This window comes from Chlorocebus sabaeus, chromosome X (genome assembly GCF_047675955.1).
Source record: "Chlorocebus sabaeus isolate Y175 chromosome X, mChlSab1.0.hap1, whole genome shotgun sequence".
NCBI classification, from domain to species: Eukaryota; Metazoa; Chordata; class Mammalia; order Primates; family Cercopithecidae; genus Chlorocebus; species Chlorocebus sabaeus.
The window spans coordinates 128,762,464-128,788,912 of record NC_132933.1 but is presented as its reverse complement, the minus strand read 5'-3'; the positions used below and the strand labels follow the sequence as shown (position 1 = coordinate 128,788,912).

The following is a 26,449-nucleotide window of genomic DNA, read 5'->3' as shown; positions in this document are numbered from 1 at the left end:
GATTTATCGGTAATCGAGGTTTTTTTGGACCTACTTCTTTAAGAAAAAAAAAACAAAACAAAACAGCGCACTTTAGATGCTCTCACGACACCTAGCTAAATTCACTGGGAACGCAGTCTAACGTCACCAAGGCCCACCTCCCGGGCCCTAGAAATCACTCTCTGGGAACAAGCTAGGGACTTTGATTTTGCTAGCCCTGCCCCTCTGGGCCCTTCACCAAACTTCCGCGAGGGGGCGCCCGCCCCGCCACCCGCCGGGGCTCAGCACGCGGCCTTTTCCCAGCCAAGAGCCCCGTCATAGGTGGGCGCGGACCCCGAGCCGATCTCGCCTTATTAAATTACAGAAATCGGTATTCAAAAAAACAGGGCGGGGTGGACACTCCCTCTTTTCTGTTCTCACACCCTAGCTGATTCCCAGGTTTCGGGAAACTCCACAGGAAACGGAAATGGTCTCTCCCTGGCCAGCGCGCGCGCCGGGTTGCATCACCCGCCTCGCACGGGCCGGGCGGGGCGGGGGTTTGGTGGCTGCCCTCAGTATTGCCTGCACAAATATCTACCAGGTCTGCGACGAATTGCTCCAGCAACTTTGCACCGTGTTTTCCAGTAAGCCTACCGACAGGCACTGTGCAGATTCAAGCGGAGAGAAGTCCAAGTAGTGAGGCCGCTGCTGAACTGGCCATCCTGAGCCCCTACTCGGCCTTCCCGCCTCCGCTTCCCCGCCCCGCACTAGGACCCCTGCAGACGATCAGGCGGCAGCCGGGGTGACTTCCTTCCTCTTCTGGCAACATGGCGGGCGGAGAAGCTGGAGTGACTCTGGGGCAGCCGCATCTTTCGCGTCAGGATCTCACCACGTTGGTGAGGTTTTGCTTGGGGAGGATGCAGAGTGAGCTCGGGAGTGGAGATGACCGAGCCTCTCGGTGGCATTGGTACTAGTCAGTGTCGGGAGCATGCGTCAGGAGCCTGGGTCAGGAGGGAGACCTGGAGCTGGGCGCCTTAAGCCATGCTCACGCCGCCTGTACCCAGGCCAGTCCACGATCTGGGCGCAGAGGTGTACGGTCGTGGGACTTCGAGCTTCTGGAGGATTCGGCTGGAAGTCTTGATGTTGATTGTCATGGTTTCAGCCTCTTAACGTCTGGGAAGGGAGTGTCTTGTCTGCATTACTTTTAGTGCTAATGTTCCCAAGATTGGGGGAGCCTCTGATCTCCAGATATCCCATAGTTGAGTGGAGGTGTAGTCTGTTGTGTAATGATGAAGGGCTCTTACAGCTTCCCAGCCATAGGAGTACAAAGTTACCGATAGAGGAAAGGCGCTTTAGAAGTAGTAGAAAGCTGTGCAGATGGTGGCGAGATGTAGATGGTAAACGTAAAGTCAAAGGAAAAGTTCTGCTTTGTTTTATGTGCGATGTTTTAAAATATATTTCATTCCAGGATGTTACCAAGTTGACGCCACTTTCACACGAAGTTATCAGCAGGCAAGCCACAATTAATATAGGTAAGAGTAACTTAAGAAACCTGATCTTCTTGATCTCCAACAATTAATTTTGACCTCACTTTTTGTGTGATTACCTGGATAATATGAGGATTCACATATTCAAGAAATAGATATTGAGTCCTTGTGAATAAAGCACCTGCTAGATTTGCGGGGGAAGGGAGCACAAAGAATGCTGCCCATGTCTAGCTTACAGACTTGGTAAGAAGAAAAAATGGAGACATAGGAAAAGTTTAATAGCATAAGGCAGTATGTAGTCATACGTAGCAGAAGTTTAAGGAAGAGGTGAAAATGTGGCTGTACTTGCCACACAGGATTATTTCAAGGGCCGAATTTATGAAAGATTTATTTGATGTACAAGCTGTGATTAAGTAGAGGGTTTTTTTTTCTTAATTGGCACCTGGAACTTTAGAGGAGAAGTTACGTTGACCGAGTGTAAATTTTGGACATTTTGAGTTTGTACAAACAGCATAGTTAAAAAGTAAGACTAGTTTTTAACCTAGTTAAAAAGTAAGACCCCACCATGAGGCTATTAAAGTTACAGTATTACAGTCTGGAGCTTTAACTTATTAATGCAAACAAAGCCCAAATAAGCCTACAGGCCTTAAACTACTGCCCCTGCATTAAAAATTTTGGTTGGGGTGACCTCGGAGCATAACTTAATCTCCGAACAACCTATGCTAAGACTATACCAGTTAAAGCGAATTACTATGCATATATTGACCCAATAATTTGATCAATGGAACAAATTACAATTAAACTTAGGTTGTTTCCTTGTTTGTTCACAAATCCCTTTTTGTTGTGTCAGGGCCCATCATACCTGTTTACCTTAATCTGGAAGTGGTGGAAGGTTCCTTAATGTATAAAGTTCTGGCTGGGTGCAGTGGCTTATGCCTGTAATCCCAGCCCTTTGGGAGGCGGGTGGATTGCTTGAGTCCTGGAGTTGGAGACCAGCCTGGGCAACATGGCCAAACCCCATCTCTACAAAAAATACAAAAAATTAGCTGTGTGTGATGGTGCATGCCTGCAGTCCCAGCTACCAAGGAGGCCGAGGTGGGAGGATTGCTTGAGCCCAGGTGGTTGAGGTTGCAGTGCGCTGTGATCAGGGCTTTGCACTCCAGTCTGTCCCAGAGTATGTTTTTTAAGTAAAGCTGTTACATGGAAGTTTCTCTTCAGTCCTATATGAGAACACGTTTCTAGTAGGAAGGGGTATGGAGGAGGAAAAATGGAAATCACTGTTGGTTTTATGTTGATATTTACAGTAAGTTATGGCTTTGGCTTTATTTTATTTATTTTATTTTATTTTATTTTGTGATAGAGTCTCGCTCTGATGCCAGGCTGACGTGCAGTGGTGCGATCTCGGCTCACTGCAGCCTCCACCTCCTGGGTTCAAACGAGTCTCCTGCCTCAGCCTCCCCAGTAGCTGGGACTACAGGCACGCGCCACCACGCCCAGCTAATTTTTGTATTTTTGGTAGGATGGGGTTTCACCATGTTGGCTGGGATGGTCTCGATCTCTTGACCTTGTGATCCAAAGTGTTGGGATTACTGGCGTGAGCCACCATGTCCAGCCGGCTTTGGGTTTTCTACACTTAACACTATTTGAAAAAATATTTGGTATGTAATTAAATACACATGAATTAATTTTTTGAACTTTGACCATAGGTACAATTGGTCATGTAGCTCATGGGAAATCCACAGTTGTCAAAGCTATTTCTGGAGTTCACACCGTCAGGTTCAAAAATGAACTAGAAAGAAATATTACAATCAAGCTTGGATATGCTAATGCTAAGGTAAGCTGTGTACTGTGGAACAAGAAACTAACTTTAATTGTTGTGCAGATAATAAATCAAAATCTTTTTTTATTGAAATTTTAGATTTATAAACTTGATGACCCAAGTTGCCCTCGGCCAGAATGTTATAGATCTTGTGGGAGCAGTACACCTGATGAGTTTCCTACAGACATTGCAGGGACCAAAGGGAACTTCAAATTAGTCAGGTGACCTTTTTTTTGCTAAGCACACTATACTTTATATTTTATTGTCTTCTGTTTTGTACTTTTTGAAATACTGAGATGTTAAACAATGAACCTAATTGCTAAATGGTTTTGTTGGTTTTCCATTGTTTTATGTTTTTATGGCAAATCTGAAAAGTCAAGCATCTAAACCTGAGTTAAAATACTTACCTGCAATTTCTCCAAACTAAAAGTATCACTTAAACAAAATAGAAAAACAACTCATTGGATTGAAGGGATTCTTTTTCTAGGCTTCCTGAATTTCTTTTAAACAGTGTTGTTTTTGTATATTAAATAGAGATGAACAGAGCCATTTCTAATTACTTCTCTAAAACACTTGAACTTGTTCTCCATCTATTTTCTGAATATGATTGCATACCTGGTTTGTTATCAGCATACTGACATCTGTCTAGTGATGTTTATGGGGATTGGAGATGCCCTACAAGGAATGTTTAGATTGGGGCAGGGCTGGGACCAGGGAGAGACAAGTGAGGCCTTCACCTCAAGCCCAAAATTTAAGTGGGCCTGGGGGTGGAGGTATGCCAGAAAACTCAGTAATTAGGATAAATATTTTAATGCAGTTTTTTTTGGAATTAATGCAAAAAATATAATAAACAATATCAGAATTTTAAATAAAGGCAGACTCAATATTACTGAATTTGTTTCCTCTCTTGCTTCAGTATCACTTTTTGGCTCAGCATGGCTTTGTATTTTGTTTATGATTGATTTTTTGCATTAATTTTGACTTTTTAAAAATATTGAATGCATATATTTTTCTTTCTTATTCTTTTCTTCTTTTTTTTTTTTGAGACAGTCTCTCTCTGTTGCCCAGGTTGGAGTGCAGTGGTGCAATCTCAGCTCACTGCAGCCTCCACTTTCTGGGTTCAAGCAATTCTCATGCCTCAGCCTCCTGAGTAGCTGGAATTACAGGCATGAGCCACCACGTCCAGCTAGTTTGTATTTTTATTTATTTATTTATTTGTTTATTTTTGAGATGGAGTCTTGCTATGTCGCCAGGCTGGAGTGCAGTGGCGTGGTCTCGGCCCACTGCAACTTCTGACTCCCTGGTTCAAGTTATTTTTCTGCCTTAGCCTCCCGAGTAGCTGGGATTACAGGCATGCGCCACCACGCCCAGCTAATTTTTATATTTTTAGTAGAGGCGGGCTTTCACCATATTGTCCAGACTCATCTCCATCTCCTGGCCTCAAGTGATCTGCCTGCCTCAGCCTCCCAAAGTGCTGGGATTACAGGCACGAGCCTCCATGCCTGGCCATTTTCCTTGATTACTAAGTTTTTTGGCATTCTCTTAAAGTTCGCGCTTGTCTCACTGTAGTCCTGGTCCTTAGTAGGGGATTAGCAAACTTTTTTCCACAAAGGGCCAGATGGTAAATATTTTCAGCTTTGCAAGCCAGAGTTTCTGTTGCTTCTGTTCTTCTATTACAGAAGCAGATGTAGGCAATATATGTATAAATAGATATGGTGGTGGGCTAGATTTGGCCTAAGAGCTGACCTCTGTTTTAGATCATGACAATGTGAGCATACAAGGAAAAAAAAAAATTGTGACTCTGAATGAATACTATAGTTTTGTTTTAAAAAGGGCTGCCATCTCTGTTTCAAATGGGCAATTCTAGCTTTTCAAGGTGCTACAGGTATTTTTGGAAAATTTTTTTTTCTTTTTTTTCTTAGTAGAGGCCAGGTTTCACTAGTTGGTCAGGCTGGTCTCAAACTCCTGACCTCGGGTGATCCACCTGCCTCAGCCTCCCAAAGTGCTGGGATAAGTCATTATAAGTTTTAGCTTTCAAATCAATGACATTCTCAGTATATACTCTACACCATTATTCTATACCATTTTCACTTTCGTTGGATTTGGGAGTTTCTTTATCTTCCGTTCTGCACATAACTAATTTAATTTGCTTTGTAATCTGCAGTGGTTTTAATCAGCTGGTGAACTTATTTCCAAGTTCTAGAAACACCAAGCCCTGTAACCATTTTATACCAATAAGATTATTTCCTAAGTTGATTTAACTTTAAAAAAATCTATAACTAGCATGTTTAAGTAGTGATTGATGTTAAGGCTGATTGTTATTTCTCAATTGTTAGACATGTTTCCTTTGTTGACTGTCCTGGCCATGATATTTTGATGGCTACTATGCTGAATGGTGCAGCAGTGATGGATGCAGCTCTTCTGTTGATAGGTAAATACCTCACAATTGGTTTGGACAAATCAGTGTGGAGCAAGTCCAAGATGAAGTATTTAAAGCGGAACTAAGGCCTTTAAGGATCATATCTATTACCTAAGGGTGACATGAATGGGAACTAACGTGTCATCCAGGATGACTTTCCTACCTACCAGCTATCACAAAATACTGAAAAAGATAGATTTGGGGCTGATAGCTTGTGAGAATTCTTGTGGTAGCATTTGAGAAAATGAAAAAAAGTCAGTAGTTCATTTTTCTCATTTAAATCACATGAGGTGATTTAAATGTATGTGTAAAACTTTGTGTTATGGTTTGTGTGTGTGTGTATGTCTGAACTGTCTACTGTGGAAGTATTTAAGATACAAATACCATTCATAGTAAGTGCTGAAGTCTAGGAATAAGTGGAGTTTTGAAGGGTAGTGTATGTATTGTTTCTTACGTTAGCTGTTGAGAGATTCCATTACTATGGGATAAAATTTATTTATTTTTATTTATTTTATTTTATTTTTTTGAGACGGAGTCTGTCTCTGTCTCGCCCAGGCTGGAGTGCAGTGGCGCCATCTCCGCTCGCTGCAGGCACCACCTCCAGGGTTCACGCCATTCTCCTGCCTCAGCCTCCCGAGTAGCTGGGACGACAGGCGCCCGCCACCCCGCCTGGCTAATTTTTTGTATTTTTAGTAGAGACGGGGTTTCACTGTGTTAGCCAAGATGGTCTGGATCTCCTGACCTTGTGATCCACCCGCCTCGGCCTCCCAAAGTGCTGGGATTACAGGTGTAAGCCACCGCGCCAAGCCTGGGGTAAAATTTTTTAAAAGCACCGGATGTGGTGCCTCACGCCTGTAATCCCAGCACTTTGGGAGGCTGAGGCGGGCGGATCACGAGGTCAGGAGATCGAAACCATCCTGGCTAACATGGTGAAACCCCGTCTCTACTAAAAATACAAAAAATTAACCAGGCGTGGTGGCAGGTGCCTGTAATCCCAGCTACTCGGGAGGCTGAGGCAGGAGAATGGCGTGAATCTGGGAGGCGGAGCTTGCAGCAAGCTGAGATCGCGCCACTGCACTCCAGCCTGGGTGACAGAGCAAGACTCCGTCTCAAAAACAAAAAACAAAAAACATTAACTGGGTGTGGTGGCGCATGTCTGTAATACCAGCTACTCAGGAGAATCTCTTGAACCCGGGAGGCAGAGGTTGCGGTGAGCCAGGATCGCGCCATTGCACTCTAGTCTGGGCAACAAGAGCGAAAACTACATCTCAAAAAAAAAGCGACTGGGCATGGTGGCTCATGCCTGTAATCCCAGCACTTTGGGAGGCTGAGGCAGATGGATCACTTGAAGTCAGGAGTTCAAGACCAGCCTGGCCAATAGGGTGAAACCCTGTCTCTACTAAAAGTACAAAAAATCAGCCAGGCATGGTGGTGCATGCCTATAATCCCAGCTACTTGGGAGGCAGAGGCACGAGAGTCACTTGAACCCAGGAGGCAGAGGTTGCAGTGAGCCGAGATCGAGCCATTGCACTCCAGCCTGGGTGACAGAAGGAGACTTGGTCTTGAAAAAAAAAAAAACCTGGGCGTGGTGGCTTACACCTGTAATCCCTGCACTTTGGGAGGCCAAGGCAGGTGGATCACTTGAGGTATCAGGAGTTTGAGACCAGTCTGGTCAACATGGTGAAACCCCGCCTCTATTAAAAGTACGAAAATTAGCCGGGTGTGGTGGGGCACACCTGTAATCACAGCTACTCAGGAGGCTGAGGCAGGAGAATCGCTTGAACCCGGGAGGCAGAGGATGCAGTGAGCTGAGGTGACGCCACTGCACTCCAGCCTGGGTGACAGAGACAGAGTGAGACTCAGTCTCAAAAAAAAAAAAACAATTTTTTTTTTTTAAAGCATGCCATGTCGGTATAGTCAGGACACTTGAACATCACGACTTGAGGAGGTTGATCATTGGAGTCCTCAACAAAACATGCCCATTTCTTTATAATACACTGGGGGTTATCTTCGCAGTTAGCATTCTTCCCTCCCTCGGTTGAAGAATAGCCTCTGATATTAGTTAAAATTCATGGACAGTATTAGGTGCCTTTCCCTTTTGATTAGTGTCTACTTCTCAGGAACTTGACTGGGCCAGAACATTTCTAAGACTGGAGAGAGTTAGAGGGCTATACCCCATACCTGAGCAAAAACTGGGTACAGACCCTGAGAAAAGCCAGACTTACTGATTTTAAGCTTCTTGCTCAGGACCAGGATTGGGAGCCAGACAATTGGGAGGTTCCAGTGAACGCAGGCAACAGACGTGAAGCAGGGCCAAACGGTGGATATCTGGCAATAATATCTAGGAATGTTGCCTTCATTAGGGTTAGAACATTGAGAAGTCTCCTTTATTAGATGCCAACTTCTTTTGGCAGGGGGGTAGTGGGTGGCAAAAGAGACTCAAAATGTACCATTGTATGTATTTAAAGTGTACAATTTAGTGGCATTAAGTACATTGACAATTTTGTACAACATAGTGTTTGTAGTTTCACCACTATCTAGTTCCAGAACTTTTATATCACCACGAAAGGAAGCGCCATGCCCATGAAGCATCCATCGCCATGTTTTCCTCCCCCAGCCCCTAGCAACCAATAATCTGCTTTCTCTCTTTATGGATTTGCCTGCCTGTTCTGGATATTTCCAGCTATTCTTATATGTATCTTTTTTATTCTTCATCAACTAGCTGGTAATGAATCTTGTCCTCAGCCTCAGACGTCTGAACACCTGGCTGCTATAGAGATCATGAAACTGAAGCATATTTTGATTCTACAAAATAAAATTGATTTGGTAAAAGAAAGTCAGGCTAAAGAACAATACGAGCAGATCCTTGCATTTGTCCAAGGTAAGAAGCCATAATATGTAATAAATCTATGAATCACTTTGAGAGACATTTACTCTGGATACCAGATGTTAAATTAACTTTTAATATATTATCTAAAACAAGGTAAACTTATGAGTCTTAAGCCTTATCGCCCTACCTACTGCTTGTTAGCAACCTGATACAACTAATGAAATCTATGATTCTGAATTTAATATACTAAACTATATTTTTGCTGGCAGCAAGTTAGAACTGGGGTTGTTTTCTGGAAACTTTATCGATCAGATTAAAAAAAAATCTCAGTGATAGTAAAATGAATAAAATAATGTTTAAAAACCTCATCTTACAGTATTTGTTACTGAACAGCTACTTTAAGATTTGGAAGTGACAGTGATTATTTAATCTCTAGAGTGTTGGCCGGGCACTGTGGCTCATGCCTGTAATCCCAGCACTTTGGGAGGCCGAGGCATGTGGATCATCTGAGGTCCGGGGTTCAAGACCAGCCTGACCAATGTGGAGAAACCCTGTCTCTACTAAAAATACAAAATTAGCAGGGTGTGGTGGCACATGCCTGTAATCCCAGCTACTTGGGAGGCTGAGGCAAGAGAATCGCTGGAACTCGGGGCGGAGGTTGTGGTGAGCCGAGATCCTGCCTTTGCACTCCAGCCTGGGCAACAAGAGCGAAACTCCGTCTAAAAAATAATAATAATAGGCCGGGCGCGGTGGCTCAAGCCTGTAATCCCAGCACTTTGGGAGGCCGAGACGGGCGGATCACGAGGTCAGGAGATCGAGACCATCCTGGCTAACACGGTGAAACCCCGTCTCTACTAAAAAATACAAAAAACTAGCCGGGCGAGGTGGCGGGCGCCTGTAGTCCCAGCTACTTGGGAGGCTGAGGCAGGAGAATGGCGTGAACCCGGGAGGCGGAGCTTGCAGTGAGCTGAGATCTGGCCACTGCACTCTAGCCTGGGCGACAGAGAGACTCCGTCTCAAAAAAAAAAAAATAAAAATAAATAATAATAATAAAAAATAAATAAGTAAATAAATCTCTTGAGTGTCCCTTCTCTAATAGCATAATGTTTTTCATTTCAGAGGAGACATGATATATCTTATTCTTGACATTTTCTCTCTTAGTCTTGTTTTTCTTGTTAGGTTAATTTCTTATGAACTCAGTTCTGTCATCATGAAAAGTAGTAAGTGATTTTGATTAAAGTCTAATTGTGTTTGGTCTATTTCTTTGACTAGCTTGTTTGACATATAATTAATACAGAGCAAATATATATGTTTGGGCTTGGTAGCTCACACTTGTAATACTAATTTAGGAGGCCGAGGCGGGTGGAACGCTTGAGTCCAGGAGTTGAAGACCAACCTGGGCCACATGGTAAAACTCCGTCAATCCAAAAATTTATCTGGGCTTGGTGGCACACACCTGTGGTCCCAGCTACTATATAGGAGGCTGAGGTGGGAGGATCGCTTGAACCTGGGAAGTGGAGGTTGCAACAAGCCGTGATTATGCCACTGCAGTCTAGCCTGGGCGACAGAGCAAGACCCTGTCTCAAAAAAAAAAAAAAAAAAAGCGGCCGGGCGCGGTGGCTCAAGCCTGTAATCCCAGCACTTTGGGAGGCCGAGGCGGGTGGATCACAAGGTCAGGAGATCGAGACCATCCTGGCTAACACGGTGAAACCCTGTCTCTACTAAAAAATACAAAAAACTAGCCGGGCGTGGTGGCGGCGCCTGTAGTCCCAGCTACTCGGGAGGCTGAGGCAGGAGAATGGCGTAAACCCGGGAGGCGGAGCTTCAGTGAGCTGAGATCCGGCCACTGCACTCTAGCCTGGGCGACAGAGCCAGATTCCGTCTCAAAAAAAAAAAAAAAAAAAAAATTAAAATTATATGTGCCAGCAGTCTTTGATTAGCAGAGTCTGTAATTTTATCTTGACATTTATTGGGAGATTAATTACATGTTGTTAGAAATCTTTTCAACTAGTAGAGCGTTCTTTCACAGGAGTGTTAGTATGTTCTTTATTTAAACAAGTTTATCGTTGTACTATTATTAAGTATGTCGACTAATATAAAGTAACAAATTTTCCCTTAAAGGGATTAGTATTCATTTTCAGGAGTGAAAACAAACAGAATATTGCCATCTTTCTGAACAGAATTATCCACTTTCCACTTGTTGCTGACATTTGTATGGGGTTTAGGCATCTATTTTATTATAGTAATCTTAATCGTTTTATGTAACAGATACATAGAATAAATTTTAAAAAACTGAATAATTTTGATCTTTCTGAATTTTGTCATATAGGTACAGTAGCAGAGGGAGCTCCCATTATTCCAATTTCGGCTCAGCTGAAATACAATATTGAAGTTGTTTGTGAGTACATAGTAAAGAAAATTCCAGTACCCCCAAGAGACTTTACTTCAGAGCCCCGGCTTATTGGTAAGTGATAGGATTTGCCTTTAACTCTTAATCTGATCTTTTCCACATTGGTGATTCCTCTTCAAGGATGTTTATTAATATTTCCTCTTTCTGCAGAGGTGATAATTCATACAATTTTTTTGAAATCAATTCGAGATTGTATTAGTAGTGCTAGATTGTATTACTGAATGAGGGACAGAGTCCTGAACACAATAAGAGCTGTTAACCTAGGCCGGGCACGGTGGCTCATGCCTATAATCCCAGTACTTTGGGAGGCCAAGGTGGGTGGATCACCTGAGGTCAGGAGTTTGAGACCAGCCTGACCAGTATGGTGAAACCCTGTCTCTACTAACATACAAAAAAGTAACTGGGCATGGTGGCGGGCGCCAGTGATCCCAGCTACTCAGGAGGCTGAGGCAGGAGAATCGCTTGAACCCAGGAAGCAGAGGTTGCAATGAGCTGAGATCGTGCCACTGCACTCCAGCCTGGGCAACAAGAGTGAAACTGTGTCTCAAAAAAAAAAAACAAAAACAACTGTTAACCTTTCTGTGCTCAATATATGGTACATGATCAAGATGGAGTAATACAGTATTCTCTATGGAATCATAATGTTTTAGTCAGGGTGTTCGAACTTCCTGACTAAAACATCATATAGATGATTTTGTTGTTCAATTAACGAAGAACTGATATTGATATAATTTGATCACCTAGGCTTGTGGTTCCTACACAAGGATGTAGAAACCTTCTCAAAACAGACATTTGAGCTCCTCTGGGCCTTCATCCAGGCTCCTGGTGTTTAGTAGGAAATACTTTCCGAAGTGCAGGTCATGTAGTCCTAGTATTTTGTAGTTATAAAGCTGAATTGTTCTTACAGGAGTTATAGAGGTATGTAAAGAAAATGTCCATAATCTCTCTGTCTTCAAGTTCTAGTCCCTTAGCCCTAAAGTCAGCAAAGTTAACATTTGCTGTCCATTATTCCCACACTTTCCTCATTGTTCATATCATCATGTATAAACATATACACAGGCTGGGCATGGTGGCTTTCACCTGTAATCCCAGCACTTTGGGAGGCTGAGGCTGAGGTGGGAGGATTGCTTAAGGCTAGGAGTTTGGGACCATCCTGGGCATCAAAGGAAGAACCCGTTTCTACAAAATAAAATATAGCTGGGTGCAGTGGTGTGTACCTGTAGTCCCAACTACTTGGTAGGCTGAGGCAGGAAGATCGCTTGAGCCCACGAATTTGAGGCTATAGTGAGCTATGATTGTGCCACTGCACTCCAGCCTCTATGATAGAGGGAAAAAGAAATCCATATACAGACATTGATTAGTTTATTTTTCTTTATGGAAGTGGGATTGTATTATACATATAATTTTTATAATTTTTCTTAACAGTATATGAGGGTCATCCTTCCAGATCATTACATACAGCTCCAGCATTATTAATAGTTGCATGATGCTCTATAATACTGGTATACCATATATGCCACTTGTTAACAAACTTAAGTTATTTTCATTTTTCCCATCATAAGTAAGATTGCATAAGCATTGGGATAATACTAGATTTTGTTACAAAGGCATCCCTTTGGTATAAATCTCAAATGGTCACTATTTTCGAAATGTTAACATGGAAAATATTATTTCTTCTAAAGTTAAAATTAACAGAACTGACTTTAATTTGTTTTATTTTATTTTAGTTATTAGATCTTTTGATGTCAACAAACCTGGCTGTGAAGTTGATGACCTTAAGGGAGGTGTAGCTGGTGGTAGTATCCTAAAAGGAGTATTAAAGGTAAAATGGGTTTTGGTTGTTGTGATTTTGGTTTTGGTTGTTGTTGTTGTTGTTTGTTTGTTTTACCCTTGTCTTAATCAGGAAAAAAAGTATGGACAATCCAAATTGAAAAATAAAATTTTTTCCATGGTTTCTAGCATTTGATAAAGAGTTCTCTTTTTTAATATTCTTCTTTTCCATCTTCAAACTTCACTCCCTCCACCCTTCTAGACCTCTGAATCCACTCTACCTTCATGAGATCCACCTTTTTAGCTCCCACATATACAGATGAGTAAGAATGTGTGATGTTTGTCTTTTTGTACCTGGCTTATTTTACTTAGAATGGCCTCCAATTCTAGATATGTTGCTGCAAATGGCAGAATTTCTTTATTTTTTATGGCTGCATAATACTCCATTGTATATATATGCTGCCTTTTCTTTTTTTCTTTTTCTTTTTTTGTTTTCTTTTTTTTTTTTTTTTGAGGTGGAGTCTTGCTCTGTTGCCCAAGCTGTAGCGATCTCGGCGCACTGCAACCTTCACCTCCCGGGTTCAAGCAATTCTCACTGCCCCAGCCTCCCAAGTAGCTGGGATTACAGGCACCTGCCACCAAGCCCAGCTAATTTTTGTATTTGTAGTAAAGATGGGGTTTCACCATGTTGACCAGGCTGGTCTTGAACTCCTGACCTCAGGTAATCCACCCACCTTGGCCTCCCGAAGTGCTGGGATTACAGGCGTGAGCCACTGCACCTGGCCTATATACTGCATTTTCTTTATCCATTCATCTGTTCATGGGCACTTAGGTTGATTCCATACTTGGCTATTGTGAACTGTGCTGCAATAAACATGGGAGTGCAGATACCTCTTTGATATATTGCTTCCCTTTCTGTTGAATGTATACCCACTAGTGAAATTGATGGATCATATGGTAGCTCTATTTTCATATTTTCAGGTTTTCAAGGAACCTCCATATTGTTCTCCATGGTAGCTGTACTAATTTACAAGCCCTGATAATAGTTTTTTGTTTGTTTGTTTGTTTGTTTTTTTGAGTGCATTGGCATGATCTCGGCTCACTGCAACCTCCACCTCCTGGGTGCAGGTGATGATTCTCCTGCCACAGCCTCCCGACTTGCTGGGACTACAGGCACTCGCAACCTCGCCTGGCTAATTTTTTTTTTTTTTTTTTTTTTTTTTGAGACGGACTCTCGCTCTGTCACCCAGGCTGGAGTGCAGTGGCGCGATCTCGGCTCACTGCAAGCTCCGCCTCCCGGGTTCACGCCATTCTCCTGCCTCAGCCTCCCGAGTAGCTGGGACTACAGGCGCCCGCCACCACGCCTGGCTAATTTTTTTGTATTTTTTTTTTTTTTAATAGAGACGGGGTTTCACCGTGTTAGCCAGGATGGTCTCGATCTCCTGACCTCGTGATCCACCCGCCTCAGCCTCCCAAAGTGCTGGGATTACAGGTGTGAGCCACCGCGCCCAGCCTAATTTTTTTTTTTTTTTTTGATAGAGACGGGGTTTCGCCATATTGGCCATGCTGGTCTCTTAACTCCTGACCTCAGGTGATCTGCCTGCCTCAGCCTCCCAAAGTGCTGGGATTACAGGCATGAGCTACCATGCCCAGCTATATTTCTTTGTTTTCCATTATGTCTTTTGTGTCTGACTTCAAAATTTGTAGACTTGTAAGTATGGAGCACATTTGATGTGGTAATAGACTTGTGTGGTGGGTAGTTAGCAACAGTTGGATGGTTCTGGTTTTGACAGTCTCGTTCGCATCTTTTTTTTTTTTTTTTTTTTTAAAGAATAATTATCGGCGGGGCGCGGTGGCTCAAGCCTGTAATCCCAGCACTTTGGGAGGCCGAGGCGGGCGGATCACGAGGTCAGGAGATCGAGACCATCCTGGCTAACACGGTGAAACCCCGTCTCTACTAAAAAATACAAAAAACTAGCCGGGCGTGGTGGCGGCGCCTGTAGTCCCAGCTACTCGGGAGGCTGAGGCAGGAGAATGGCGTAAACCCGGGAGGCGGAGCTTGCAGTGAGCTGAGATCCGGCCACTGCACTCCAGCCTGGGCGACAGAGCCAGACTCCGTCTCAAAAAAAAAAAAAAAAAAAAAAAGAATAATTATCTTTGAAATATAGGAATGATTGCCTTTTCAGTTTTATGATCTTCCTATTGGAACTTTATTATTTTTTTATTTTATTTTTGAGACGGAGTCTCTCTCTGTCGCCCAGGCTAGAGTGCAGTGGTGCGATCTCGGTTCACTGCAACCTCTGTCTCCCAGGTTCTAGCAATTCTGCTGCAGCCTCCTGAGTAGCAGGGATTACAGGTGCGTGCCACTACACCTGGCTAATTTTTGTGTTTTTAGTAGAGACGGGGTTTCACTGTGTTGGCTGGGCTGCTCTCAAACTCCTGACCTCAGGTGATCCACCCGCCTCGGCCTCCTAAAATGCTGGCATAACACACGTGAGCCACCGCACCCAATCCCTGTTGGAACTTTTGATAGGTAAATGGTCATTTTGTGTAACACAGTAATTCTAATTATTAATTATATGTTTACAGGTGGGCCAGGAGATAGAAGTAAGACCTGGTATTGTTTCCAAAGATAGTGAAGGAAAACTCATGTGTAAACCAATCTTTTCCAAAATTGTATCACTTTTTGCAGAGCATAATGATCTGCAATATGCTGCTCCAGGCGGTCTTATTGGTAAGGATTTTTTCTCATCTCTTTTAATTTGTGGCTATTTGTGGACTTTTCATGGGGGATGGATTACCAAAAGGGACATATTATAGATTTTTAATTGGGTATTTTAATAATAGAGTGGGGCGGGGGAACAATCATGTGGTTAAGCTCTTGTTTTAGGTTATAAGATGGTTTCATGCATTTGTAAAAATGATTTTTAAACATAAAGGATACATTTTGGTCAAATATAGAGTAACTCCTTTTTAGCAATATAAAAAAGTTTGATGACTTATCATGTAAGGTATTTACCTACACTTCTGTTTTTGTTAACACAATTTTTGTGGTAGATAATGGTTGCCTTTTTTTTTTTTTTTTTTTTTTTGGAGATGGAGTCTTGCTGTGTCCTCCAGGCTAGAGTGCAGTGGCGCAATCTTGGCTCACTGCAGCCTTCACCTCCCAGGTTCAAGCAATTCTTCTGCTTCAGCCTCCCGGAGTAGCTGGGACTACAGGCACATGCTGCCAGGCCCAGCTAAGATTTTTGTATTTTAGTAGAGACAGGGTTTCATCGTGTTGCCCAGGCTGGTCTCGAACTCCTGAGCTCAGTCCCCCGCCTTGGCCTTTCAAAGTGCTAGTATTACAGGCATGAACCACCGTGCCCGGCCATGGTTGCTTTTGTGTATATTTTGCAAATGGGAAATTACCTACAAATGTCAGTTGAATGATGTCAGATCGTATTTCCAATGATGTAGAAATAAAAGAAAATAAATTTCTTTGTGTAGCAATTACTGAAATGATTTAAAAACTTTTCTAGTCTCTTACAACTTACTGTATTACTCAATACCCAGAAAAATGAAAGATTCAGTGAGAATTAGAGGGGGTGTATGTACCTTTAGATTAAAGAAGAAAATGTTTGGTAAGGGCACAGTTTATTCTTCACCAAACAAGCTGTGTCTCTGGTTGAAAATTTTAAAAAGGAAATAAAAGAAAACAGAAAAACAAAAAAGAGTTTACCAGATTGGCTGGGCGCAGTGGCTGACGCCTGTGATCCCAGTAATTTGGGAGGCTGAGGTGGATGGATTGCTTGAGCTCAGGAGTTTGAGACCAGCCTGGGCAGCATGGTAAAACCCTGTCTCTACTAAAAATACAAAAGTTAGCTGGGTGTTTGGCCCACGCCTGTAATCCCAGCTACTCGGGAGGCTGAGGCACGAGAATCGCTTGAACCCAGGAGGCGGAGGGTGAGCCGAGATCACACCAGTGCACTCCAGCCTGGGTGACAGAGTGACACTCTGTCTCAAAAAAAAAAAAAAAGAAAAACAAGAAGAAAAGAAAAAAAGAGTTTACCAGGTTGGGCATGGTGGCTCATGCTTATAATCCCAGTGCTTTGGAAAGCCGAAGTGGGAAGATTGCTTGAGACCAGGAGTTTGAGACCAGCCTAGGAAACCGTGAGATGCCGTTTCTCCGATCAAATAGTAAAATAAACTTGGTTTGGTGCCTGTAGTTCCATCTCTCATTTTATCCTTTGTGTGCATGTGTGTGGTAAACAAGGGAGATCTGGTAACCTTTTAAAAATTTAACTTAAGGAACTTTTTATTTATTTATTTATTTATTTTGAGGCAGAGTCTTATTCTGCCACCCAGGCTGGAGTACAGTGGTATGATCTCGGCTTGCTGCAACCTCTGCCTCCTGGGTTCAGTTAATTCTCGTACCTCAGCCTCTCGAGTAACTGGAACTACAGGCACATACCACCACAACCAGCTAATTTTTGTATTTTTAGTAGAGATGGGGTTTCGCCATGTTGGCCAGGCTGGTCTCGAACTTCTGTTCTTAAGTGATCCACCCTCCTTGGCCTCCCAAAATACTGGGATTACAGGCGTGAGCCACCGCACTTGGCCTATACTGTAATGATAACCCCCATAGAGCCATCACTCAGCTTCAGCAATTATTAATGTTTTACCAATCTTGGCCGGGTGCGGTGGCTCATGCCTGTATTACCAGCGCTTCGGGAGGCCGAGGTGGACGGGTCACCTGGAGGACAGGAGTTCGAGAAACCTGTCTCTACTAAAAATACAAAAAAAAAAAATTAGCCATGACAGCACATATCCGTAATCCCAGGTCGCAGTGAGCCGAGATCACACCACTGCACTCCAGCCTGGGCGACAGAGAGAGACTGTGTCTCAACAACAGCGGCAAAAAAAAGTTTTCCAAATCAATCTTGTTCCATCTATGTATCTTCTTTCCCCTACTCCCCTCAAGACACAGCTAGAATATTTTGAAGTAGATCCCAGGAATCATATGTAGTCTTTTTTTTTTTTTTGAGAGTCTCTCTGTCACCCAGGCTGGAGTGCAGTGGCGCAATCTCGGCTCACTGCAACCTCTGCCTCCCAAGTTCAAGTGATTCTCCAGTAGCTGGGATTACAGGTGTCTGCCACCACGCCCGGGTAATTTTTGTATTTTTAGTAGAGATTGGATTTTGCCATGTTGGTCAGGCTGGTCTTGAACTCCTAACCTTAGATAATCCTCCAACTTGAACCCCTCCCCGAGTGCTGGGATTATAGGCGTGAGCCACCGCGCCCAGCCCATATGTGGTCTTTAATTATCATTTCAATCAGTCTTTCAGGGGAGAAATGGCATGCAAATACTCTGCAAACTACTCATTTAAAATTTTGTATTCTTTCAGTTTTTGTTAAGGATATTCAGACTCATTTTGAGTTCACTTATTATCTCTATTTGCCCTTTGTTTAGAATTTATTTTTATTGTTTTCAAGACCAGGTCAGTAATACTTACATCTCCTGCATTAAGTTCTCAGCCAAGCCATCATTCCTAGAAAATCAGATTTCTAAACCCTTTGTTTAGAATTTAAATCAAGAGAATCTTTCTGTTCTCATTTGCCCAGTCATCTCATGAGTGTACATTTCTATTTGTCTAGATAAAACAGGTATTTTCTTGTGCCTATATAGCTATTGTATGAGTATGAAAATAAAAGTATGAAAGTGTGTAGGTATGTGCTGTGCTTATATGGCTTTGGGGTATCTAATTCACTTTTTTTTTTTTTTTTTGGGAGATGGAGTCTCACTTTGTCACCCAGGTTGGAGTGCAGTGGTGTGATCTCTGCTCACTGCAACCTCTGCCTCCTGGGTTCAAGCGATTCTCCTGCCTTAGCTTCCTGAGTAGCTGGGACTACAGGCACACGCCGCCACACCTGGCTACTTTTTTATATTTTAATAGAGACGGGGTTTCACTGTGTTGCCCAGGCTGGTCTTGAACTCCTGAGCTCAGGCATCCACCCGCCTCAGCCTACCAAAGTGCTAGGATTACAGGTGTGAGCCACTGTGCCTGGTGGACTAATTCACTTTATAGGTGTTTTAGGAAATAAAAAATTGAGCTGTATACATCTTATTTTTATATTAGGAGTTGGAACAAAAATTGACCCCACTTTGTGCCGGGCTGACAGAATGGTGGGACAAGTACTTGGTGCAGTCGGAGCTTTACCTGAGATATTCACAGAATTGGAAATTTCCTATTTCCTGCTTAGACGGCTTCTAGGTGTACGCACTGAAGGAGACAAGAAAGCAGCAAAGGTAAATGCTTTTTATAATTCCTGTTTGTAAAAAAGTGACAAATGGGAGTGTTAAACCAGTGTTGAGTTTTATTGTTTTGTAGTTAACATGAAATTAAGAAAAAAAGAAAAGGTAAATAAATTTGACCTCCCCAAAATTGAGGGTTTTTTTGGTTTGTTTGTTTTTTTTTTTTTTAGGAGTTGGAGTCTTGCTCTGTTGCCCAGGCTGGAGTGCAGTGGCGCGATCTCAGCTCATGGCAACCTCCGCCTCCTGGGTTCAAGCGATTCTCCTGCCTCGGTTTCCCAAGTATATGGGACTATAGGCATGCACCAGCACGCCCAACTAATTTTTGTATTTTTTAGTAGTGATGGGGTTTCACTATATGTTAGCCAGGCTGGTCTTGACCTCCTGACCTCAAGTGATCCACCCGCATCGGCCTTCCAAAGTGCTGGGATTACAGGCATGCGCCACTGCATCCGGCCAAAATTGAGAACTATATGGTAGTCAGTTTAAGAAAGAAACTTAAAAAACAGGGAAAAGTATTTGCCATTTATGACAAAGACATGATATTCCTAAAATCCATATGATTTTTTTGTTGTTTATTTTGAGAGAGTCTTGCTCTGTTGCCCAGGCTGGAGTGCAGTGGTGCAATCTTGACTCACAGCAGCCTCGATCTCCCAGCTCAAGCCATCCTCCCACCTTAACCTCCTGAGTAGGTGGGACTACAGGTGCGGGCCACCACGTCTGGCTAATTTTGTATTTTTTGTAGAGACGGAGTTTTGCCGTGTTACCCAGGCTGATCTCCCAACTCCTGGGTTTAAGCAATCTGCCCACCCCAGCCTTCCAAAGTGCTGGGATTACAGGTGTGATCCACTGTGCCCAGCTTCATGATTATTAAAAAATGTCCCAGATTAGGTTGGCAGAGATGGGAAATTGCTGACACCTAGTGTTGGCAAAGATTTAGGAAAATAAGCAATCATACCTCTCCTCACCGCCCAGGTGATCTGCTCTCCTCAGCCTCCCAACCAAAGTGCTGGGATTACAGGCGTGTGCCACTGCGCCTGGCCCATGTTAACTCTTATATAGCCATAGTCCTCCCCATTCCCCACTTTGGGAAATTTTGTACCTCATTTGTACTAGGTAACTGCTTCAGAATTTTAAGAGGTTCTTTGGTATGGTTCCTACCTTATTTTGTACAGGTGGATCTTGTGTAAGTTCAGTGGGTGCCAAATAAACCTTCCTTTTGCTGTCTTTAGACTGTATATAGTTCAAATTCCTTTACAATAAAATTTATATAGAATTTTTTTTCTTTTATGATTGATGTATTTTCCATAGTATTTGGTAAATTCTTACTTATATTTGGAAAGCATTTTCTTGATTTTGGGATTTATTTTTCCCTAATGTATTTTTCTAGGTTCAAAAGCTGTCTAAGAATGAAGTGCTCATGGTGAACATAGGATCCCTGTCGACAGGAGGGAGAGTTAGTGCTGTCAAGGCCGATTTGGGTAAAATTGTTTTGACCAATCCAGTGTGCACAGAGGTAGGAGAAAAAATTGCCCTTAGCCGAAGAGTTGAAAAACACTGGCGGTAAGTTTGTTAGTCTTTGCCACTGTCTAATTAAAAAAAGACACAGTCTTGTACAGAAAAAAAAAGCACATTCTTCCTTGAGGACAACAGTTACTGTGGCTTTCAGTCTCAACTATTTATTTGGATGACTTTGAAAACTATACTTCGGCCGGGTGCGGTGGCTCACGCCTGTAATCCCAGCACTTTGGGAGGCCAAGGCGGGCGGATCATGAGGTCAGGAGATCAAGACCATCCTGGCTAACATGGTGAAACCCTGTCTCTACTAAAAAATACAAAAAATTAGCCGGGCGTGGTGGCGGGCGCCTGTAGTCCCAGCTACTCGGGAGGCTGAGGCAGGAGAATGGCGTGAACCTGGGAGGCGGAGCTTGCAGTGAGGTGAGTCGAGATGGCGCCACTGCACTCCAGCCTGGGCGACAGAGCGAGACTCCGTCTCAGAAAAAAACTCCAACCTTGACTATAGTCCCATATTTTAGTCCAAATACTGTGATTGACTTCTCTGCCTATTAGACACAACCTATGCAAAACCGAATGAATTTGGGTTCAGTATTTCTATTGTCATTGACTTTGGAAATCATTTCACACTTAATAGAAAAATTGCAACAATTTTACAGAAAACTCCTCTATAGCCTTTTCCTAGATTGACAAATACACATACAGATTTATTTACAAATGTAAGTTTTTTCCTGAACCATTTGAGGGTAGGCTATATATGTTATGCTTCTTGATCTCTTAATACTTCAGTGTGTATTTCCCATCAAAAAAGGGTACTCTTATATAAGCACTTAGAAATTTAACATTGGCAAAATACTGAAATCTACAGTGCATGTTTCAGTTTTATTACTTATCCCAATAACGTACTTTATGTTCCTCCTGTTTAAAATCATGCATTGCATTTAATTTTATGTCTCTTTGATATTTAATCTGGAGCTTTTTCAGCCTTTGTCTTAATTGACATTAACAGTTCTGAAGAATACAAGCTAGTTACTTTATAGAATATTCCTCAATTTGGGTTTTTCTTATGGTTCGGAAGTGTAACATTAGATTCAGGTTCTTAAGTTAAATACACTGTGAAGTCTCCTTCTCAGGAATCACAGCTAGAGGCACATGATATCTGACTGCTCCTCTTTATTAAGGTTAGTTTTGACTATGTAGTCAAGATGTTGTCCAGCCTCTCTACTGTGTAGTTACTCTCTACCCTTGCAACTAGTAAGCAATCTGTAGGGAGATCTTTTCAGCCAATACGAATAGCCTGCTGCTTATCGAATCCCACACCCCTGGATGTAGCATCCACTGATGATTCTTGCCTGAATTGAACTTGACTATAATGATTACAAAATCATAGCACCTCTACAGGTCACAGTATCCTCCCTCAACTCTACCACCCCACATTTATCATTTGGCATTCTTTCTTTGCCGTTATTTATTTCCCTATCTAGTTATAATATGGACTCATGGAGTCCCATTTTATTCAACATGTTATGATCCATCACTGTCTTCCTTTATTTTCATGTGCATTTTTCAACGTTTGGCCAGTGGAGGTCCTTCAGGCTGGCTCTTGTGTCCTTTTGACATGTATTCATCATTTTTTTTTCTTTTTTTTTTTTTTTTTTGAGACGAAGTCTCGCTCTGTCGCCAGGCTGGAGTGCAGTGGCGTGATCTCAGCTCACTGCAGCCTCTGCCTTCCAGGTTCAAGCGATTCTCCTGCCTCAGCCTCCCAAGTAGCTGGGACTACAGACACGTGCCACCGTGCCCAGTTAATTTTTGTATTTTCAGTAGAGATGGGGTTTCACCACATTGGCCAGCCTGGTCTCGAACCCCTGACCTCAGGTGATCCGCCTTCCTTGACCTCCCAAAGTGCTGGGATTACAGGCGTGAGCCACCATGCCCAACCTCTTCTTTTTTTGGAACATTTCCTTATTTTCTGGCACAGTATCTTCCAGACTCATCTTGTACCTTCTCTGTTCCAGTTTTAAAACTGGCCATTTCTCTTAGAAATGAAAAGCTGAGTGTTCAGTATGCTCATTGCTCCTAGGGTGCTATTGCTTCTAGGTCTTTTGAGAGCATAGACCCAGGAAGCATACACACATTTTTGGCTTCTGACTTTTTGCTCTTTCCAGGTTAGTTATTGAGTTTGCCCCTTGCTTTCCATTCCTTGTCACATCATCACAGTCCATACCACCATCACTTTACACTTCACAGTTAGTGTGAAAGACCCCTAGTTTGCCTTTTTATTACTTAAGAGCTTGGTCAAAATTAGTCTTCTTAAAACATTTTCATCATGCTGTGTTTAATAATTTCTAGAGGCTTCTCACTACTATTTGACATTTGGGACTTTTCTAGAAACCTGCTTCAACCCATTTAACCTTTCCTTCTGCATTGTCTTATATAAACCCTCTAAATTAGACTATTTTGTGCCCTGACTGTCCCCATAATTATTCAGATCACCCCTGCCCACTATCTACTTCCTTAATTATTTATTTTATATTTTTTAGAGGCAGGATCTCTCTGTTGACCAGGCTGGAGTTTAGTGGCTTGATCATAGCTCACTGCAGCCTCAGTGTCTAAGTAGCTAGGACTATAGGCTCACACCACCATGACCAGCTAATTTTTTTGTTTTTTGTAGACACTTCTCACTGTCTCGTGTAGACACGTCTCACTGTGTTGCCCAGCATGATCTCAAACTCCTGGCCTCAAGCCATCCTCCCACCTCAGCCTCTTAAAGTGTTGGGATTATAGACATGAGCCACCCCGCCCAGCCCTGTTTCCTTTGTTAAGGCTTCCATGCTACTGTGTCCATGATGGTCTCATCACTTGTCCAGGAGATTTATCTGAATTATTGCCCTGTAATTTAGAAAGTTAAATTTTTGTTGTCTCTTAAGTAAATAATTATTTGTGGTGGTTTATGCCCTTTTGATTTTACTCTCTTTTGTGATTATATATTTTTTTGCTATTGCAGACATACGACTTCCAGTGTATTTTAAAATAGATTTAAACAATAAACTTTCAGGCCGGGCACGATGGCTCATGCCTGTAAGCCCAACACTTTGTGAGGCTGAGATGGGCGGATCACTTGAGGCCAGGAGTTTGAGACTAGCCTGGCCAACATAGTGAAACCCCATCTCTACTAAAAATACCAAAAAATTAGCCGGGCATGGTGGCGCATGCCTGTAGTCCCAGCTGCTCGGGAGGCTGAGGCACGAGAACTGTTTGAACCCGGGAGCCGGAGGTTGCAGTGAGCCGAAATCGCACCACCGTACTCCAGACTGGGTGACAGAGTGACTGTCTCAAAAAAACCCACAAAAACAAAAAAGCAAGAATAAAAAAGAATCTAAGAATATAATGTAGGCTTTCTTTATGGAGGAGCAGGCTTTGGGAACAAATTTGAATTCAGAAGATAAGCAGGTAAAATTTATCATACGATTGTGTGGTAATGAGAGTGAAATGGATGTAAGATTTATGATTTCTTTTATTTTCATTTTGCAGTTTAATTGGTTGGGGTCAGATAAGAAGAGGAGTGACAATCAAGCCAACAGTAGATGATGACTGAAGAATACCGGTTAAATAATACATTCGGATGGAGTTGGAAGTTGGAATTTCTCTTAACAACCAAGGGGTTTATTTTCAAAGCAATATTGGGGAATTGATTTCACAGTTCGTTACCTTAGTAGGTAACTGTAAGGTTATTCTCTTTTTTTTTTTGGTTATGAAAATTTAGGGACTACAGTTAATATAAAAATTGGCATAATATTGGATTGAATCTACATTTTGGCAGAAGTCAAACGTTCCCACATAATGTCAAAATTATACATCATGCAGTTTTGGTTTTTTTGTTTGTTTTATTTTCTTTTGTTTTTGAGTCTGGCTCTGTCACCCAGGCTGGAGTGCAGTGGCGTGATCCACAACCTCCACCTCCCGGGTTCAAGTGATTCTCCTGCCTCAGCCTCCCGAGGAGCTGAGATTACAGGTGCACGCCACCACACCTAGCTAATTTTTGTATTATTAGTAGAGACGGGGTTTTGGCATGTTGGCCAGGCCAGTCTCTCCTGACCTCAGGGTGATCAGCCCACCTCGGCCTCACAAAGTGCTGGGGTTACAGGCGTGAGCCACCTTGCCCAGCCCACATCATACAGTTTGAAATGAAACTTGGCCACAACCAGCCTTTGCTGTAGTACACACATATATCACTGAACCTGCTTGAAATAAAGTTTTTTTTTCTTTTTCATGATTCGTCTTTGAGTACCTCCAGGCTGAAGGACTGTTGTACCAGTAAAAACTTAAAGGCACAAATTCTCCTTGAAGACCTTCTCTCTTTTCTTGGCCCCATATTTTATGTTGCTTTATCTTTGAAATTTTGCATGAAAAGGAAATGAATGGGTTTGAATGAAATTGTCCTTTAAAGCATGATTACTTGTTCCCATGGACAGATATTTTTCTCCCCTTGCTCTTCCTGGCCTGAAACACAGGAAACCAGAGTCAGAAGTTATCTCCCTCTCCCTGTGATGCCTTGAGCTTTTTTTCTGCATTGTTTTATGCCTGAAATCCAATAGTCTTCCTCCATTGGAAAATACTGTTATACCAAATAATTCTAGATGAGTAACAAAAGATCTTTCTAGGCCTTCATTTTATGGTTTTTCTTAACTGTTAAGATTGTGACACAGATTATATTACTAATTTTTGGATGTTTCGAAAGGTCAAGAAGTAAAAGATGTTAGAAAGCAGTGAGTGAGTCCTTTTGATTTTTAACTTATTCCCCATGTCCCTATACTTCGTGTACTTTTCCTTTTTTTTTTTTTTTTTTTTTTTTTTTGAGACAGAGGCTCACTCTGTCACCTAGGCTAAAGTACAGTGGCACGATCTTTGCTCACTGCAGCCTCTGCCTCCCTGGTTGAAGTGATTCTCGTGCTTCAGCCTCCCATGTAGCTGAGATTACAGGCACGTGTCATCATACCCAGCTAATTTTTGTATTTTTAGTAGAGATGGGATTTCACCATGTTGCCAAGGCTAGTCTTGAACTCCTGACCTCAGGTGATCTGTCCATCTCTGCCTTCCACAATGCTGGGATTACAGGCGTGAGCCACTGTGCCCGGCTTATTTTTCTTTATGTTTTTGCTTCATAAGAGGTTCTGTTGAGCAGTGATTTACAACTCACTGACAATAGAATTGCTGGGGAAGCCTTTTTTTTTTTTTTTTTTGAGACAGAGTCTCGCTCTGTCGCCCAGGCTGGAGTGCAGTGGCCAGATCTCAGCTCACTGCAAGCTCCGCCTCCCAGGTTCACGCCATTCTCCTGCCTCAGCCTCCCGAGTAGCTGGGACTATAGGCGCCCGCCACCTCGCCCGGCTGGTTTTTTGTATTTTTTAGTAGAGACGGGGTTTCACCGTGTTAGCCAGGATGGTCTCGATCTCCTGATCTCGTGATCCACCCGTCTCGGCCTCCCAAAGTGCTGGGATTACAGGCTTGAGTGGGGAAGCTTTTTTTTAAATAAAAAAAAAAAAAAAAAAAAAAAAAAAGATGCCCCACAGAGATTCTGATTTTAATTGTTCTGATTTAATTGGCTTGGAGTAGAATTCAGGTATTGATATCTTTAAAAACTCTCCCCAGTGTTGAGAAACAAATTTAGAGAGTTGAGAAGTAGATATATTAAATTACAGAATCTTACTGAATTTTGGTAGTCTGGTAATACAGTTTGCTTTGCTTTTCTTAAATTTGCATTGAGATGGGATTTGAAGCATATTGTGCTCTTGGGAATGTTGAAGTTGCATTGTAGAAGTTTAGAAGCTCTGGCTATGGGTTATCTAAATTGATGTTTTGAGGAAGCATATTAATGTTATAAACTTCGCTGACTTTGAAGGTTGTGTTGTAGCATGAGGAACACAAATAAAACAATTCTAAATCAAACATTAA

At 42.5% G+C, this 26,449-nt stretch overlaps 1 protein-coding gene across 4 annotated transcripts; it reads left to right on the top strand.

The window, feature by feature from the left end:
* The first annotated feature begins 606 nt into the window (after positions 1-606).
* On the top strand, positions 607-26,449 carry EIF2S3 (eukaryotic translation initiation factor 2 subunit gamma). Of its 4 annotated transcripts, XR_012092058.1 has the most exons (13): positions 608-854; positions 1,427-1,490; positions 3,152-3,279; positions 3,364-3,485; positions 5,601-5,695; positions 8,406-8,564; positions 10,843-10,977; positions 12,651-12,745; positions 15,283-15,427; positions 18,813-18,982; positions 20,376-20,548; positions 23,505-23,950; positions 24,032-26,449. XR_012092058.1 is itself a non-coding variant. In XM_037986414.2 (12 exons), exons 1-12 carry the CDS (start codon positions 786-788, stop codon positions 24,093-24,095), a joined length of 1,419 nt encoding a protein of 472 aa, XP_037842342.1. In that variant the 5' UTR covers positions 607-785; the 3' UTR covers positions 24,096-26,449. The 4 variants fall into 4 exon arrangements, 3 of the variants coding, with proteins under 3 accessions (XP_037842342.1, XP_072869935.1, XP_072869936.1); XM_037986414.2 differs by lacking the exon at positions 23,505-23,950 and having other exon boundaries at positions 607-854; XM_073013834.1 differs by having other exon boundaries at positions 23,505-26,449.

Bases quoted from the DNA above. Each gene is read 5' to 3' on its own strand.
- EIF2S3 (XM_037986414.2), top strand. From the start codon at position 786: ATGGCGGGCGGAGAAGCTGGAGTGACTCTGGGGCAGCCGCATCTTTCG. The intron at 3,486-5,600 runs GTGACCTTTTTT...CTCAATTGTTAG, and splicing joins GGGAACTTCAAATTAGTCAG to ACATGTTTCCTTTGTTGACT. The intron at 15,428-18,812 runs GTAAGGATTTTT...TTTTTATATTAG, and splicing joins TGCTCCAGGCGGTCTTATTG to GAGTTGGAACAAAAATTGAC.